This window comes from Pteropus medius, unplaced genomic scaffold (assembly GCF_902729225.1).
Source record: "Pteropus medius unplaced genomic scaffold, Ma_sr-lr_union100, whole genome shotgun sequence".
NCBI lineage: Eukaryota > Metazoa > Chordata > Mammalia > Chiroptera > Pteropodidae > Pteropus > Pteropus medius.
The window spans coordinates 1,946,993-1,964,615 of record NW_024349224.1 but is presented as its reverse complement, the minus strand read 5'-3'; the positions used below and the strand labels follow the sequence as shown (position 1 = coordinate 1,964,615).

The 17,623-nt window shown below is 41.7% G+C and overlaps 1 protein-coding gene across 2 annotated transcripts in view; it reads right to left on the bottom strand.

Annotated features, from left to right (window-relative positions):
- PHKB (phosphorylase kinase regulatory subunit beta) overlaps positions 1-17,623 on the bottom strand; it is a 112,025-nt gene that overhangs the window by 51,503 nt on the left and 42,899 nt on the right. For both annotated transcript variants that reach the window (XM_039880800.1, XM_039880801.1), the window contains 6 exons: positions 13,436-13,499; positions 9,803-9,898; positions 8,854-9,051; positions 8,161-8,218; positions 7,540-7,617; positions 5,403-5,561 (listed from right to left, as the gene is read on the bottom strand). In XM_039880800.1, coding sequence (XP_039736734.1) covers positions 5,403-5,561; positions 7,540-7,617; positions 8,161-8,218; positions 8,854-9,051; positions 9,803-9,898; positions 13,436-13,499 — 653 coding nt within the window. The remainder of the gene's footprint in view (positions 1-5,402; positions 5,562-7,539; positions 7,618-8,160; positions 8,219-8,853; positions 9,052-9,802; positions 9,899-13,435; positions 13,500-17,623) is intronic.

The following is a 17,623-nucleotide window of genomic DNA, read 5'->3' as shown; positions in this document are numbered from 1 at the left end:
AAAAACAGGTTCAGCAGATAATTTACAGGGTAAAATTATGTGCTTCAAAGCCTAACTGATTATCAGCTGCATGGCGCATCTCAGTAGCATATGTATTAGGAAAAGCCCAATGGCGACGGAGAAAATGTAGGTCCTTAACCTCATACGTTATACCAAAACATCCCAAATTTATATGTATGTTTTCAACTTAATTAACAGAGATGGACTTTCTAAGGTTAAGCGTTAGAGTCCACGGTAGAAAATAAACAAGCGATGACAGATTTGACTATATAAACACTTTAAATTCATCCATTGAAAAACAGCACAAGCAAAGTTTGGAGGTAAACAAACTAGGAAAACACCAGAGAGGCTGAGACACACAATATATAAAACATTCATGCAGACTGATAAGAAAAACCATAAAACCAAGGTTAAATGCACAAAGCGAATAACTAGATAATTTACAGGGGATACAGAAATAAGAAATATGTTTTTAACAATCAGCATGTAAATGAAAACAGGATGCAAAGTAATAGCTCATTAAGTTAGCAAAGTGTTTATTTATAATGAGTACATTTAATGCCATAAAGGTTACAGGTGACACAATTAACTCTGCAGATTCCTGAATAAGTCAATAAAGACTCTGTTGGTCATGGGCTGTGTGGCTTTGCTCAGTTCTCCCGAGCCTCGGTGATGACACACAGTACTCATCTCAGAGAAGTTAGGGGGATCACTTAGGGTAACATTTGTAAAGGGCAGAGCACAGAATTCGACATGTTTTAAGGCAGGTATTATAATTAGTTACCTCTGCGATACGGCCTGAGACTCCAGGTGTCATTGCTTTTCTATTCAATTTTATTAATATATTTGAGGGCGGGATCATAAGTTTTTTTAAACAAGTTTTCTAGCCTTAGTAGCAATTCGACTAACACTTTTAGTTTCAAGAAAGCCAGTCGTTTATACAAGCTAAAGGAAGAAAACCTCCTTAGGTGAAGCTTCTAAAGTCATACCGTGTTACATGTGCTCTCAAGATGTTTATAATGCCCGATTCACGGAATCTCTCTGTAGGTCGCCAGCAATCACGTGGACGCCATAAGACACAGCAGAGGTGCTGAGAAATAGAGGCCTTTCTGCTTGGAGTTCCCCAGAGTGTGACAGCTGAGACGTCTCTGAGCGGCCACGGTGTGCAGACACCTCTGTGTGCTCTTTCTCCCCCATTCGCTTCATCTTTAACTGACCAGTAGGGAAGCCACGTGCTACGCTGACTGAGGCGCCACCTGCATCTGAAGTTAACAGACCAACGAAAACCACGCCCCCGGCTTCCGCCGTCCTCACGCTCACGAGGTGCACCTGGTCACCGACATTAACGTTTAAAAAGCATTCGGGTTCCAGGCTTAATCGATGGCTTTTGTATTCGAGGCCAATTGGGCAAGAAATATCGTTAATGGAATCAAGTGCGAATGGCCTTGACTTCGTGACAAACACTGGAACGAGGCAGTAGTACACCAGAATAACTGGCTGCCCTCAGAGACAAAAAATGTTTCCTAGGCTGTCACACTCCCTTCTTGCTGCAGAGTCACTGGACGGCACAGCGACTGGCAGAGTAGGTCTCTACCGACGGCCACTGGATGTTGAGTAAGTAGCAACTAGCGAAGCGTTTTCTTCGTTATCTTCATATTCCTCGTGATGTTTTGTGGCTCCGGGGTTTCCCCAAGGAAGGCCCATGAGCGTCCCAAGCTGCCTCGTTAGCAAGAACTATGAAACTATTTTCACAAATACTCGCTCCTAAATGGTGGCTGAGAGAGGGAAGGAGTGGGAGGGAGGACAGGAAGGAGAACAACCATGTAAGTCTGTATTTGTCCCACGGTAAGTACTTTAAGTATTATATCCTCATCGGTTAATCCTTACAACAGAAAAATAAAGAAACCGATGATCACAGAAGTTAGGAAAATTCTTCAGGTCACTAAGTAATAAGTAGCAGAACTTGAACTCAAACCCTGAACTGTCTAGTTTCTAAGTTCATGACCCCAAAACTCTTGACGGTTCTGCAATAGTCCAAGAAAGACGTGGAAAAAAAAGGAAATGAAACCAAAGGACGAGAAAGTGGAGGAAGAGGAAGATGATGTCAGAAATAATCTACATCACATGGTTACGAGTTTGCTGGGTGTTCATAATCATTTAAAACATAGTTTCCACTGGAAAATAAACTGAGCTGCAAACGATGTACCAAAAAACTTGAGAGACCCAAAGAACTAAATTAGGAACTCTGCATGTATATAACATTTGGGATATTTTAAAGTACTTCTATACCTATTTTATCGCATTAACAGTCTCTATTAATACTCCTAGTAAATTAAATAATACCTATCCCAAAAAGAAAAAAAAAAAAACTTGTAAAATTCAAGAAAATTTCCATTTACCTGAATATTTTGGGAGTTCGTGTGTATTAGAGAGAAAGTTATAGTTAATTAAAATTGCTCGATAATTCAAGCTCACTCAAAAAAATACGCCTCATTTTAACTCTCGATGTTTATTAATAATGTTTTCAAAGTAGCCATCCTAAAAAAAATTCTTGTATTAACCTATCTTCGGTCATACGGTATGTAAAGCTCCCATCTTTAATGATCTGGGACCTGACGGTCCCACCGAAATGAAAATTGTCCCCACGAGTGTCTTGACGCTCGAGGTGAGGAAAGTTGGTTGCGTACACGTTGAAAAGACAAACCAAGGTCTAGAAGTCAGATTTTCTGTAAAGCTACACAATTATAGTTTCTTTTTTAAAAATATTGAATAAGAGAATACATTCAACTTAAATAATGGCTCTGGGGAAGTTTTAGAGGAAAGGTACCATTAACCTTACGTTATCTCATATTCCTCGTTTTCTTAATCTCAAAATAAATTCAGTGCAAAGATCATAATTTCCAAGTGACTGTTATGTGATAAATACTAAGGTTATTTCTGCCAAATAACTCAAAAGGAACACGGCTTTCTAGACCGACCGTCTCTTACGCAGGTAGTTTCTAAACTTCCATATTTAACAATGGAAGGTATAACGAATGATCGTTTTATTCCAAGACACGTCAAATGTTATATCTCAAAATATGTCTATCTGATTTAAAATAAACATGTTTATAATTTATGTATCTATTTTCTAGCAAACACTGATTTTCTAAAAGTCTAATTTTTCTAAAGAAAACATGCTGTAATAATGAACTATTTTCTGAGAACACAGCGGGTGGTTCCGGGCCCGGGAAACAGCGTGTCGAGTCTCTTCGCTCTGACAGCGGAAGAAAAGCCCCATCGTTTTACTGAATGATTATTCACTAAGGCAAACTTAGAGCAAAATCTCTTCATTAGGTCTCACCGGATACAAGCTCACCCGAGTTAGTGAAAGTTATGCACAAGGACAGAATCTTTTTAAGGATTTATTATTTTCACGTAACTCCAACTAACTGCCCACAAAATACTGTCATCAAGCAAATATCCAACCGAGGCTCCCTTGATGCATAAAAGGGACTTTGTTAGTAAACGAGGTGTCTGGGGTCTTAATAACATCCACGCATGTTTGAAGGTCCTTGGGGCAAGTATACAACAGTTAAGAGCAACCAAAGAATTCGGTCTTGAGTCTTATTCATCTCAACCAGCTACTGAGGAGACGACGCACGCCTGGGTCAGGGTACTAATGAGCAGGCAGCATCCCTGCCTGGTTTCCACGCCTTTCTGGAAGCTCAGCAGGGAAAAGCGACTCTGACTCTTCTTTGAAGTCTTTCTTCTTTTTGATTATGAAACAGAGATTAAAGCAGGACCTGGACTATTTCTGTTCACTCTGCTCTTACTATAAGAAAATGCTATTTATACTCAAAATGTCTACATTCGGTATATTTATTTTGGCATAAGGAAGGTCCAATGCTTTTTTACTGGCTGATGCTATTTTCAATCTTTTTCTTTTTTTTTTTTTAAGCTCAATCTGCTTATGTGGAGTATGGTCGATTCTGCATTTCCAACTCATTAACCTTCTTAGTTTTATCCAGAGGCTTTACTCAAATAGCACTGTTTCCAGCTGTATCGATCTCAGGCTAGATATATAGCAAAAAGCAGGATGAAGGTTTAGATGTCAAGTCCCATGTCCTAGGTGCCAGTTTTCGGCCTCAGAGTCACAGATGATTTTCATCAGAAACGTGTGATTTTGACGTTAAAATTCTTGTCCTTCCACCAGTTACCTATTCCTCAATTACGATATTTTTTATTTAGCTGTATCGATATGGCTTCTTTAAAAATAATATTGTAAGCAGAGATAAGCTTCCCAACTTGGCTTGATTCTAAGAAAACTACTTCGAGTAGATATATATATATATTTTTTTTTTTTGCGGGGGGGGCGAAATATATAAGCAAAATCTGTATGAAGAATACTAACTCCATATCAAAAAGCTGTCCACTTACAGAAAGAAAATTTTTTTGCAGGTTCTTAAATTAGCATTATTTGGAGCTCCAGATAACACAGTTAGGAAATGGGAACATCGAAAACAGCATTAACTTAATCCTCTCTTCTTTAGCTGGCTTCTGTTTGCTCTCGTATATTATTTGCGAAAAGCCTGAATCGGCGATCTGGACTCTGAATTATTCTTCCCTAATGGAACGTAAAAGAAGCAACCAGAGGCGGTGAGCCTCACGGCGCAAAGTTAGCATTTCTGCAGAAACGCTAGTGACGGCAAGACAATGGCAGCAGAACAGTGACGGCGAGCAGTTCTTGCGGTGCAGAGTGTTTACAACCCGCCGTGTCACGATGACAGCCTTTTTGATGGAAATGCTAATAATATTTGATATTTTAGCAAGGAATGGTGCAGGAAGATGGAGAATGCTTTTTCGTGTTCATTCAATTAGACTTCATTTCAATGTGTCCAAAGAGTACTCCTATCGAGCTGAAGTTTCGGGAGAAGCTGAAAAGTAACTCTTCAAAGAATCATGAACAACAGTGCCGTTAAGCGTCCAGCCAGCTGAATAAACTGCCAACGTGCATTTACTGGGAAGAAGAGAACTCTGAGGTAACCGATTCCTTGAGGTAAATGGCTTGCTGACGCTATGACTAAACGTGATTGTCATATTAAATCAGAATTTTATTTCACTATATAAAAGTAAACCAAAGTTCCCACAGTCTTCTGCGAGAACCCTCCCCACTAAGCTGAATGCAGTCTCCTAAAGGGTCGTAACAGCACCCACACTCGTCTGACCATCTTCCCACAAACTTTCCATCATCCTCCAGGGAAAGAGACAGATTTACACACCTTTACATCCCAAGAAACTCCCCCAAGACCTCCTAACAGCACAAAAGCCACGCAAATCCTAGAAAAACGTCAGCAGACACATACTTACTTCTAAGGGCTCGAGAGCAAGGGATAAAATCGATCCCAACTTTCCACACTTACCCAGGAGTTTTGCGATGACATAAAGGGCTTGTCCCCAGAGGAAGAGTTTTCCATCACGGCCACAGTTGCTAGGAAATCGCTTTTGACTACCGGGGCTTCTTTTCTCAAATTCTACAAAATCAGCTGGCACATAATAGTACTTTGGTACCACGGGATAACCTACGGAATTGAGAAGCAAATATTTAAAATACGACAAATCAGTGTCCTAACCCCAGTTTTCCTTCAGGAAACTGCAATGACTGGAAAGTGGGCAGAGAGAGGTCACACAGAAGGGAACAGATCCGACAGGCTACAGGAAACCGGATATTGTGGCTCCTTCCAGAAACTGCTAGTGAAAAATGTAGAAAAAGCTTTTTGACTTGAAAACACGAATGTGACGGCATATGCTCTGCGTTAGCCAACAATGTGTACATAATCCCCTTCGACAATGTTTAATTTTAACACCTTTAAGCGAATCAACAAATATACTGTATGCAAATATTTAGAGCCATAGGAGCAGCTATGTTTAATAGGATTAGCCCGTGGAAGCTTTGCAAATGAGGTACCGTGTCATCTTAAATGAAGAATTATAACCCTGAGCCTTCGCTTAGAGCAAAGGAATCCTCATTTTAAACATTAAGCCCATTATCTCTCATTCAATATCGCTAAAGAGAAAAAGATCCATCTTCCCCTGTGACCAACCCGTTTGAAGATATTCTTTGGTAGAAAACTAAACATGATTATTTATAGGCTGTAATCTCTGTGAATGATATCAAAAGGGAAACGAAAGCATCCTAAGACTTTTTTTTTTTTTGCAATAACAGCCCCTGGTGAACTTAATTTTCCTAATAAAATTGCACAGATTTCCCTAAAATTTGCTTCCTTTTTCACGCGTCAATCAATAGTGACATTTGTGTCTAAAACGAACAAGTTCAATGATGCACAGAGACTAGTTCAGACATTACTCTGTGAACATGATGAAGCCTAAAGCGTGGTCCCCAGACCACCATGGAGTATCAATCCACCTCCAAACACTAGATTTGATTCAAGGGACTTCAAATATTATATTCATTACGACATTCATCATATTATTTCTCACACTGGACAATGATTCTTGGGGGGGGAGGCACAGAAACATACAAAACTGGTTTTAAAAATTAATCTAAATTTGGAATTCAGTGTTTATCCATAAACATTTCACCTTAGCATTCCAAGCATCTTAAAGGGTGAGCACATATGTGAAGCATCTACTCCAAGATACTTGTAGAAAACCCTGGAGAATACCACGAACCTCACGTGGGGTGGGAATGGGGCACAGTGCTGTGGCTGCCAGTTCGCTTATCATGCCCAAAAGACCATCCACGTTTTTGCCAACACATAATAATTAACTTCCAGATAAATGTTTTCAAAGCTACTCATTCATGAAAATACATTCTTATTTTGCTAATTCTTCCAAACCCCAGAGACATATGGAACCTCTCGTTTGGAATTCCTTTGAGAATCAGTTTTCAAGTCACACAGAGAAACTGGTCGCTGTTTCACGGGCACTGCTGGCATTTAACCGAGACCAATATGCCGCTCATGGCCTGAGCCATTTAATCGTCTGTAACATGTCAAACCCATCCTCAGAGGATGACATCCTAGCACCAGGGCGGACTGTCAAAACAACCTGCTGCCGGCCCTAGAGGCGACCCCAGGAAGCAGAGTGCTCCGGGTGAAGGGTGACGGTGGCGCCTCTGGGCCAGGCCATAGCCTCTGTGCGGCCCGCTGCAGGGGGCAGCACGCCCCTAACGCAGCCCCTGGGTAAAATCAGTCACTTCTCGTTACTGTCACACTGCATAGGTAAAGGAGTTACACAGCAGGTAACTAACAGGTGAAGAACCTGTGCCCACCTGGCAAACCGCTGTGTGATCACGATAGCCATGACCACCTAATCCATCACCTTCCCGTCTCGCCAAATGACTTCCTTTCACGAAAACAAATTTATTATAACAAATTAATAGATTATTCTTTCTACTTCATTTAAGGCCCCATTTACTTTTTCGATTTAGTATAAATTGCTCTGTTTAAAAGGAATCATTTATACATTTTGAAGGAACATTAAAGAGATATTAGTGGGAAGAGTTTCTTGAAGGAAAAAAAACCAATCCAACTATACCTTCTGTGGTCTGATGAAGTATGGGGGTCAGGAGATCCTGATATTCCTTTACTTGCTTGGGATTGCCTCTAAAAACTCCTGAAACGTAAAATATAAAACACAATAGCATCTGAGCTCAATAAGCACCACAGAAATTTTACCTTAGACAAATCTATTAGCCCAGTTACAATTATTTTGGTAATTTTCTATGTAAATGATAAAAATAAAATATAAAAAAATGTAATGAAAAAAGGGTAAATACGCGTGTGACATTTTTTCCAGGAAATCGATTTTAGAAGGTCATGCTGGCATTTAGAATTGAAAACTGAATTTTAATGGAGATTTCTCTAGTCTCAAGTGTCAATGTTACGGATATTCACAGTGTCACAAATGACAGTGTTCATGATTTCTATTCATAGAAATCTTTGTAAATATGAAAATACATTCGCGTCATTTTTAAAATAATTCACAGTCCTATTTAATTTTTCTGGATGGTTTCACATTCGCTCCGAAAGCAGGGCCAGCAGCAAGCATGGCCGACTGCAGCCTGCCTCCCCAGCAGAAAGGAGTCACGCCCGCGTCCGCTCTCCCTTCAGATGCTTACATGCCCCGTAGCTGAAGTTTCAGGGGAAGCTCACTTACCGTCGATCATCATGTAAAGAAAAAATATGGGGAATTCACATTCAATGCCGTCAAAGAGCTAAAATGGAAAATGAAATATTTTAAATTTCAGTAACAATTAATGAGGACAATCATATGAGTTAGAACAATTGTATTAATTAGAGCAATTATAGTTAGGATATACAGAAGACTTATTTATAGTTCTAACAAGATTGGACTAGTTTTATAAGTAGTTTCACTGTTCTTTTTTAAAAAAAATTCTCAGAACTCTCATCATTCAAGAGCTTGTTCATTTAATCCATCGCACGTTGTCGTTCATTCAATTAATCCTTACTGAGTACTGAGGAACGCCTGGCACCAGCCAGGAGACAAAAAGATGGAGAACCTGCCTTCGGGGGCTCACGGCCCCCTAGGGAGGCAGCATGTCCGTGACCCGCTGCAGCTCCCACCCTCGTGAAGTGACGTGTCTATGAATGGTGCCTCTGGGTCACAGGGAATGCCACCTGAGCCTGCCCAGGGCTCAGGGAAGGGTTGATAAGGAAGGAGAGGCCCCGCTCTGCTGACGTCTCTCTAGGGACATGAGCGGAGGGAGAGGCCGAGTAACTTGCCCGAGGCGAGTGAGTGGCAGGGCGGGACTCCTGCCGAGAAGTCCCCTCCCAAACCGGTGCCTCTGACCCCTCTGCTGTGCTGTGGGTCCGGGCCGTTCCTCCATACCTTGATTTCAGCTGGTTTGTAGTAGCGTCTGTTGGGATCTTCCAGCGCCGTTCTATACCCATCTCTCAAGAAACGCTTAAATCCATACTTTCCTTTTAATTTTCTAACCACTTTATCCAGTGTCTGGTTAAACAAAGCTTCGTCATCCAGGGCGAATGCAGGATAACTGATGCAGGGGAGCAGGGCGGCATCTGTGTTCTGGGGGGCGACACGGAAAAAGGGGGCCATGTGAGTGCCCACGGGCTGGGGCCAACGCAGCCCCATGAGTCACCGAGGGGGCCTGCGGGGAGCCTGCTGTGCTCCGAGGACAGGGAGGTACCTACAAGTGTGGCTCAGCGAGCCTCGCAGAGGAGATAGAACGGGGCTCATTAACGAGGTGTGTTTTCAAGTTCAACACCGAACTCAAACTTTAAGATATTAACGAAGACGGTGTATAAAAATTTGACACCAGTAGTTATTACAACTTGGTTTATAACAGTGAAAAACACAAAACAATCTAAATGTCCAACAACAGGTAAGTGCGAGGACATACATTGCAGATATGGACTTACTGACATGGAAACGTGCCCGTTCACAGAACTAGGTCATGACGCATGGTGAACAATGTTCTTCCAGTTTCGTAAAGTAGAGACATTACGTGTGCACATAAAACACATGGGAACGCAAATGTCGTCGCCCAAAGATTATAACTGAGTGGTCAAATAATGAGCGGATATTATATTATTATCTGCACGTTTGTGGGTTTTGTTTTCCTTTTACCAAAATTTCGAACTGCTTCTATACAATGGTCGTTATTAAAGAATTATTCCATTGCGGGTGTTTTCTAAAAGCGGAGCCGCAAATGACCCACAGGAAAATCGACAACTGGGTACTACGGGCACATCAAAGTCCATCGGCAATAACGACCACGTGTGACAGCGCATGTTAACTTGGGGTAAAAATGTCTCACGTGAGATCTGGACTCTCGAGGGAGCAGAGAGCACAGCGTCTGCCTGTTGCGGTTGTGAGCGTCGAGATCCACGAAGATGACTGACCAGGAACAGCCCTGGGTAAGAAAGAGAAAAGCGTTTCCGAAACTGAGGGAAAAGAGCTTGCAGAAGGTTGGGCATTTTGACTGTGAGAAATTCCACAAAAACAGTAACATCGGTTGCATTTTAGTGGCATTAGAGAAGATTTTAATTTTCTTTTTTATACTTGCAGTATTTCTCAGATTTCTTACAATAAACATTAATTTTATAATCATAAAAAAGTGTTATTTTTTACATTTTCCCCATTTCACCTTAGTTTTCTTATAAGTCAAAATGTATTGATTACAAAAAACTAATCAATTAAATATTTTATTTTAATAAAAACACAAATACTAATTTAGCTAACATTTTTGGCAATGAATAATGCAAAAACATTTAAATTCATAAAATCTCACTGTACAGTCCTAAAAAGAACACTGATTATATGATCAAACTAAACAAATTTAGATACAATCTAGAATTATGGAAATAAAAACTACTTGATTAAAATATGAAGACAAGAGAATCTCAAATAATAATAATGCGAATAACACTAGCTAATATTCCCTAGGCCTGACATGGATCAGCTCACTTAATCCCCGTATGTAGATATTATTATCCTCATTTTATTGAAAAATGGATGCTAAATCTTGCTTTAACAAGGCAAGGGTTCAAAATCGAGTCTCCGACACAGAAGCTCACACGTTAATCACCAAGTTATATGACTTCACACGCTAAAAAATACCTTCGAATGAGAACCAGAAGCTTGGGGAGAAAAAGGTGTAACAAAACTGTTAACTGATTGCTACCCAAGTTGAACCTAGTTAAAAAAAAAAAAAAATGTTTACTATGGAGCCATTAGTGCTTTCCATATTCCAGAGCAGAGCGCAGTCATAAGTAAACATGACTGTTCTTTTCCTGGGAAGCTAAATATTTTGAGAATCAAGGAGAACGAAATTGAAAGGCGAAGGCTGCTTCCGTGAAAGAGAAGACTCAGAAAAACTCCTGGGGGTAAGAAGAAGGCAACTATCGTAAAAATCATGCCGGCTCAATATTACCTTCCAAATCGCATCCCAACTCTCTCCAGCACGGAGGATGCATTCGCCCTGAACTCAAAACATCCTGAATCGATCTCCTAGACGGAAATGCGAAATCCAGACCAGGCCCTCTGAGGAATCCATACCTCAGATTCGGTAGGTGAGTATTTTTCCTGTGAATCCATGTTCACACATGGATACTAGCTCATGAAACAGAATTTCTCATTCATAGCACCATTTCTTAAATCTCTTTTAACTGACGAATAAATCAAGAAACAAGGAATGAATGAGCCTGTCTCTCACCAACCAGATTAATGCTCAACTATCCTTTCTATTATTTGTCATTGCCTGCTCCTCTTCTGCTCACAAAACGGCTTTGAACAACGCTTCACGCTGCAGCTGCCACTGTCGGAGTGATGTGTTCTCTGCTCGAGGACAAGAAACAATAGGAGCTGCCCTCTGTCCTCCGGGCACTGGCCCAGGCGCACACGAACACAGAAAGGCCGTGCGTGACGACACGTGGCTATGCACCCGGTGAGCAGCTAAGGTGAAAGGACAATGCTAATAATAAACCTGTGAAGGTGACAGGAGGGAAATAAAATAGGGAACTTGGGGTGCTTCGTGGAAAAAGTGAGGGCCAGAGTTAGGGTCTGAATCTGGGCAGAAAGAAGAACAAATAACGCTATGAGAACAAAACAGCAGAGAAATGAGAGGGTGTCAGACGTTGGGAGCCTGTGAATACGCAAAATCATAGGACTTATAATTTCTCTTTAGGCTGATAATTAATAAAGCTAATTGCATGCCGCATTAGTCTGCCTCAAGTCGGATTTTTAAAGATACAATCTAAGTGGGCTAATTTATAAATAATGAAGTAAAATGGCAAATATGGCAATTCTTGCCATTATTTGATTAAAACAGACAGCCAACTTCTACTTTCTGGCCACAAATAAATGGCTTATTTATCTAAATTCATCAAAGTATTTGTTCAGGCCTCTTCCTCTGCCAGCCTCTAAGAAATAATGTGTCACCATATTTCAAGACCGAGACCAAAGCTAGGTGACTTTATCGTTTGTCATCCTCTTACAAAAGCAGACCGTGCTTTAGGCAGATGGTCTGCATCTACAGGAGGATTAAATCCGCCTAAGCCCACAGGCAGTGCAGCGCTTCCTACTCAGAAGCAGATTTTTAAAAACCATCATCAAGGAAAACGTTCGTATGGACTTAATTATCACCTACTTTAAATCATCATGCACGTTAATTGCAGGCCTGCAAATTTCAAAGGCAGCCAGACACGCCTGCTCTGCTCCGAACACCTCGTCGCAGGAGCGCACTCTGCGGTTGTCCCCTTTCAGATTCTGGACTCGGTTTGGGTCAGTATCGTGACTTCTCCAATTAAAGACAGGAATTTGAAAGGGTGTTTAATAAGTATGTATCATCCAGGACATCTGAGTGACTCTGAATATTTCATTTCATCATCCATTTCCTGAATCATGACAACTCTGCCTTAATATCCTGACTCCGTCTAAAGGGCATATTTTAAGACCGACAGCTCACACTTCACTCCCAAACTGAGTTCCGTGACTGTGTTCGAGTAAATACACTGCATTACATGACACCCCCTTGACTGATCTTACAGCTGGAAATGTGTCTCTTTCGATCACCTTTACTCATAACACTCATAATGCTCCTCTCCGCCCGCCACCTCCAGCAACTACCAATCGACTCTCTGCATCTGTGTTCTTAGTGCTGTGTTGTGTTGTGTTGTGTTGTGTTGTGTTGTGTTGTTTACATTCCACACATCGGTGAGAGCAGAAGGTATTTGTCTTTCTCAGTCCGACTTATTTCATTTAGCATTAATGCACTCAGTATCCATGCTGTTGAAAATGTCAAGATTTCATTCTTTTTTATGGATGAATAATATTGTATATGTGTGTGTGTATATACATGTAGATGTGCGTATATATATATATATATATATATTACATTTGTGTATATGTACATTTACATATAAACATATATATATCACATTTTCTTTATTCATTTATCCATCGATGGCCACTGAGATTTAGACATACGATTACAGCCAATTGAGGGTTAAGGTAGGATTGAAACTTCTACTTCTTTGGCTGGACACGTTACACAAATTCCCCTCTACGAGAGATATATGTTGATATACATTAAATTGAAACCAACATGAGAACCGACATGGAACATACACGATATATAATGCCAGAAATATTTAAAAGTGTGAAAACTCATCAACAGACTTGAGGGGAAAGTTACTGAACGAAGATAATGAGAATTCTTTATCAAGAGACTTGTTTTAATTAAGCAACGTTTTTTAGTCAGAAAACTAAAATTTAACTGGAAAATCATATTCAAAGAGAAGCTTGTTCAACCATGAGCTGCTACATAAATTTCAGACATTCTCTGATCGTAAGGAATGATTTGGTTAATGAATGCCTAAATTAATTAAACACGTAATTCAAAATTAAAAAATCGAAGTTTGTTGTGGCTACTGCTGTTTTTTTTTTTTACCTGGTTGCCGAAAAGGTTGAATCCATTAATTGCTTCTAGGGCTGCTTTTGCTAAGCCAACAGAGCTAAAAGAGAGAAAAAAATACTGTGTAACTCTGATATATCTGGCTATGAAATAAAAACCACCAATGAATATTCACAAGCAAGTTGCTTTATTAACACTCGTAACAACTTCTGAAGAAGAAAAACGTCTAAGAGACTTCAATCTGACATTTTAATTTTTCTTTTTTATAGTTAGTGATCTTCGGGGACAAATATTTCTAAGTCCACCTTGATCTAGACAAATGGTCATACCACTGTTGAGTGCAATTTTAATTCTAGTATCATTTATATTCACTAACTCAGGGAAAAAAGGATGAACTTTAGAGGCAGGTGTATGATGGCGACATGCACAGCAATAACCAGGCGTCCCAAGTTCAGATCAGTGTAAGAGAGGTTTCTGATGTCAACTCTGGGCCTTAATTTTCTTAAGGCCTGCATGTCATACATTACCACGAGTGTGGCCTGATATGCCCATTCAAATACTCTTCTCTCGGAAACTAATAAAATAGGCATTATTTTATGCTCACAGAACAACTGATTGCCATACCTCTCATTTTTTGCTATTTTCTTCTCTTTATAATAAAATGCGTCCTCTTTGGGACTCTCAAATGCCACCTACAATAGTACTGAAAAATGAGAACACCCAACTTTCATTAAAATATGACGCTGTCATCTTATAAATATCAACCTTTAAGTATTTTAGATCTAATATCGTTTATTTTACTTACTGCAATTTATATTTTACTAAAAGCAACTGCATACGCCATTAATATCACTTAAAATTAGTGATCTGTCACCATGTCAGCATCTGTCTTAGGCACTGACTAACAAAGTGGGGTCCCCAGAGTAGTGGCATCACCCCAGAACTCGCTAGCAACGCCCGTTCCCTCTCCTCTCTGGGAGCGGGGCCCAACAATCGGCGTTAAGACGCCCTCCAGGCGTTCAAGTGCACTTTCAATTGGAGAACAGCTGTTCCAAGCTATTCGTGTCTCCATGATCTACATTTTCTGTGGCCGTTTACATGAAATGTTCTTGAGTAAGGGCTATTTTTATTACCAGATAGTAAATAGACAGGAAACTTTTGAAAAACACATGGATGGGAACATGGAGCAGACATAAGCTCTCCCTTCCTCTCATTGGATGTCACATAAACAAAGATAACGAGGCTCGGAGGGTGGAAAGCCGGGCTGGCGGGGGACCTCAGGATTCTAGGGACCACAGAGTGCTGAGTGTCCTTTCTGCCTCATCCATACCAGACTCAGAGCAGAAACGCCAGTAGGTGCCTACAAAAAACGGGCCACAAAAGACCAGGAAAAGGGTAGCCCAGCAGAACAGGAAACTTTCAGACAACAACCACTCTGAAGAAACTGTGGCCTTGCCACACCCACTCCTGTGACGGCCAGTGGCAAAAACAGGCTCCTTTACTCCTAAGTCTGTAATGAGGACCCTCGCCCACTCCCCAGCGCTCTGAGCCGTGGGCGTGTCAGAGCGGTCTGAGGAGGAAGCCACAGCTTTCACCTCTGATGGGTGGTAAGGAGCCCCCCCACTCCCGGTGTCAGTGGCGATCCCCTGGGGAGCCTGGCCTTCCACCATCCAGCACTCATGAGGTGGGCCTCCCCTTCCAGCTGGGTTGGGGCACATGGTCCACTGGAGAGCCAGGATGCTGGCCCACGCCTGGCTGTAAAGAGGCCATGCCCCTGCCCTTGCGTGTAAGTGGAAGCCACTTGGGAATCAGGAACGAGGCGCTCCTGTCCCCCTCAGCCAGGGGGTGCCACTGGCGGCCTCCTGGGAATCTAGATGCCCCAGCATCCCTCCCAGACCCAGCAGTGCTGAGGAGTCTACATCTTGGGTGTCAACAAAAACCTGGCTTTACATCTCACCGAGCAGTAAGGAGGTGACAGCCCTGCCTCCTCCTCCTGCCAGAGGCTGTGTCAAAAAAAAAAAAAAAAAAATACAGCTAAAATCAAAAATTAAAATCAGATCCAAGGTCTGATAATATGATACTCAAAATGTCCATGTCTCAATCAAAAAGCATTCATCATATCTAGAACCAAAAATATCTCAGACTGAGTAATAAAGGACAATCAATACATGCTAACACTGAGATGAAGCGATGTGAGAATTATCTGACAAATATTTAAAGCAGCCATGTTAAAAATACTTCAATGAGCAATTATGAATATGATTGAAAAAAATGAAAAGACAGACAGCCTCAGCTAAGAAACGGAAAGTGTCAGCAAAGTTTTCCAAAGTGAAAAATGCAATAATCAAGACAAAAAGTTCACTGGGATCGATGACCAAATGGAAGAAGTGGAGGAAAGAATAACTGAACTGGAAGATTAAACACCAGAAATTATCCAATCCGAACAAGAGAAAACGGACTGGTAAGAAAATAGAGAGTCTCGGGGACCTGTGCACACTGTAATAAAGACATGACAGCCATGACAGTGAACCCCCAAGGGGAAGGGTGGGGGAGGGGAGGGGCTAAAGGAAAGCTCTTGAAATAGTGGCCGAAAACTTCCCAGCAACAGACAGAAACTACAGATTCAAGCAGCTAAGTGAAACTCAAACAGAATAAGAGAGAAATATCCATACTGGGTCACATTGTAACGTCTAAAAACCACAGACAAAGGAAAAATCTGGGAAGCAGCTAGAGAAAACTCCCTATCCCCAGAGGAAAAACAACTGACTTGCTCATCAGAAACCACGAAGGCTGAAAGGATGTGGCAAAGAGCTGTCAATCACTGAAAGAGCAGACTTTCCCTTTCTAGATTATGCCGGGTCTCAATGGCTCTGACAGATAGGGTGTGGCTGGTGGAAGCCACCTGCATGACCACTGAAACCAGGGCATAAATGGTGGCACAGCTCCCGCCCAGCCCTCTCTTGGGGTGCTGAGCCTTGCACTCCAGCCACCACGCTGCAAGGAAGTCTCATGGCAGACGGCTCCTGCCAAGGTCCCACGCGACGATCCGCTACCTGAGCGACGAAGCCCTGGGATCAACTCCAGCCCCAGCCCCAGCGGGCGGCAAAGACACGAGACCCAGAGCATGAGCCACCTCGCCTAGCCCAGTCCACCTCAGCACCGCGAGAATTAATAAAGGATGGTTGTCTGGTGCCTTTGAATTTAGGGCGGTTGATTTGCGACACCAGGTAACCAGAAAAGAACCTGAGTCAGGTCCCCAGCTCTATCACGGATGGACCCAGGGCAGGTGGCCACACGCAGCCTCGCACACCACACATGAAGCCCACGCAGTACCTGCACGAGAAGTCCGGGCCACGAGAACTCAAGCAGAGGAGAGCACCTCGGAGCCGTGTATTCTGACAGTTCTCGCAAAAATATTCACCGCCAACGCGTTTTTCTCACTTAGGGACGTGTCCCTGACGTCCGAGGGCTTCCCCGTGGGCCACCAACGCGCAAACGCCTGCACGCATATCACTGAGTAATGCCAGAAAACCTCCATTTACAGTGTGAGGCACACGTGCCAGTAAGACAGCTTGCGGTATTTTGAGACGGGAAAGTTACTTATTCGGAAGGCAAGTGCGTAAGGAATTCTGTACTGGAGGAGAGGACACTATACCTGGACGAGAGTAAATGTCAAATGTCCAGTTCCTTCCACTTGAACTTTCTTTCCCAATGCGATGCGCTGAATAATTGGGCTTAACTGAAATTTACAAATATCCATTGAATATTTAACTCTTTGGCAAGAGCAAGCTGTTCAGAAAACGAAACACACTCCTAACTGATCCTACCTTTAACTGGCAAATATAATACATAACTTTGTCAGAATTAAAACTGTTTTACTGGCACAAGGCAGTCTCAGAAAATTAAATTATTCTATGATTCGCTATCAAATATATTATCAGGTAACTATTATCAATAGGACATTCATCAATTTTATTTTCGCAAGGAGTTAATTCAACATTCACTTAAGAGGGCTAAAATACGGTGATGTCTGCTTGGGACATGGTGTGTAATAAAGTGAATTGTTGCATACATCAAAGCTTTTCTACAAAAGATGATGCGTTTCGACTAGGTGATTTATAACCCACCGTGAAATTCAAAAGACTAACCGGCAAGCACGGGAACTAAATGCACAGTCTCTGCTCATTAACACGGTGTTTTAGCTCCCTGAGCTACCCAATCATA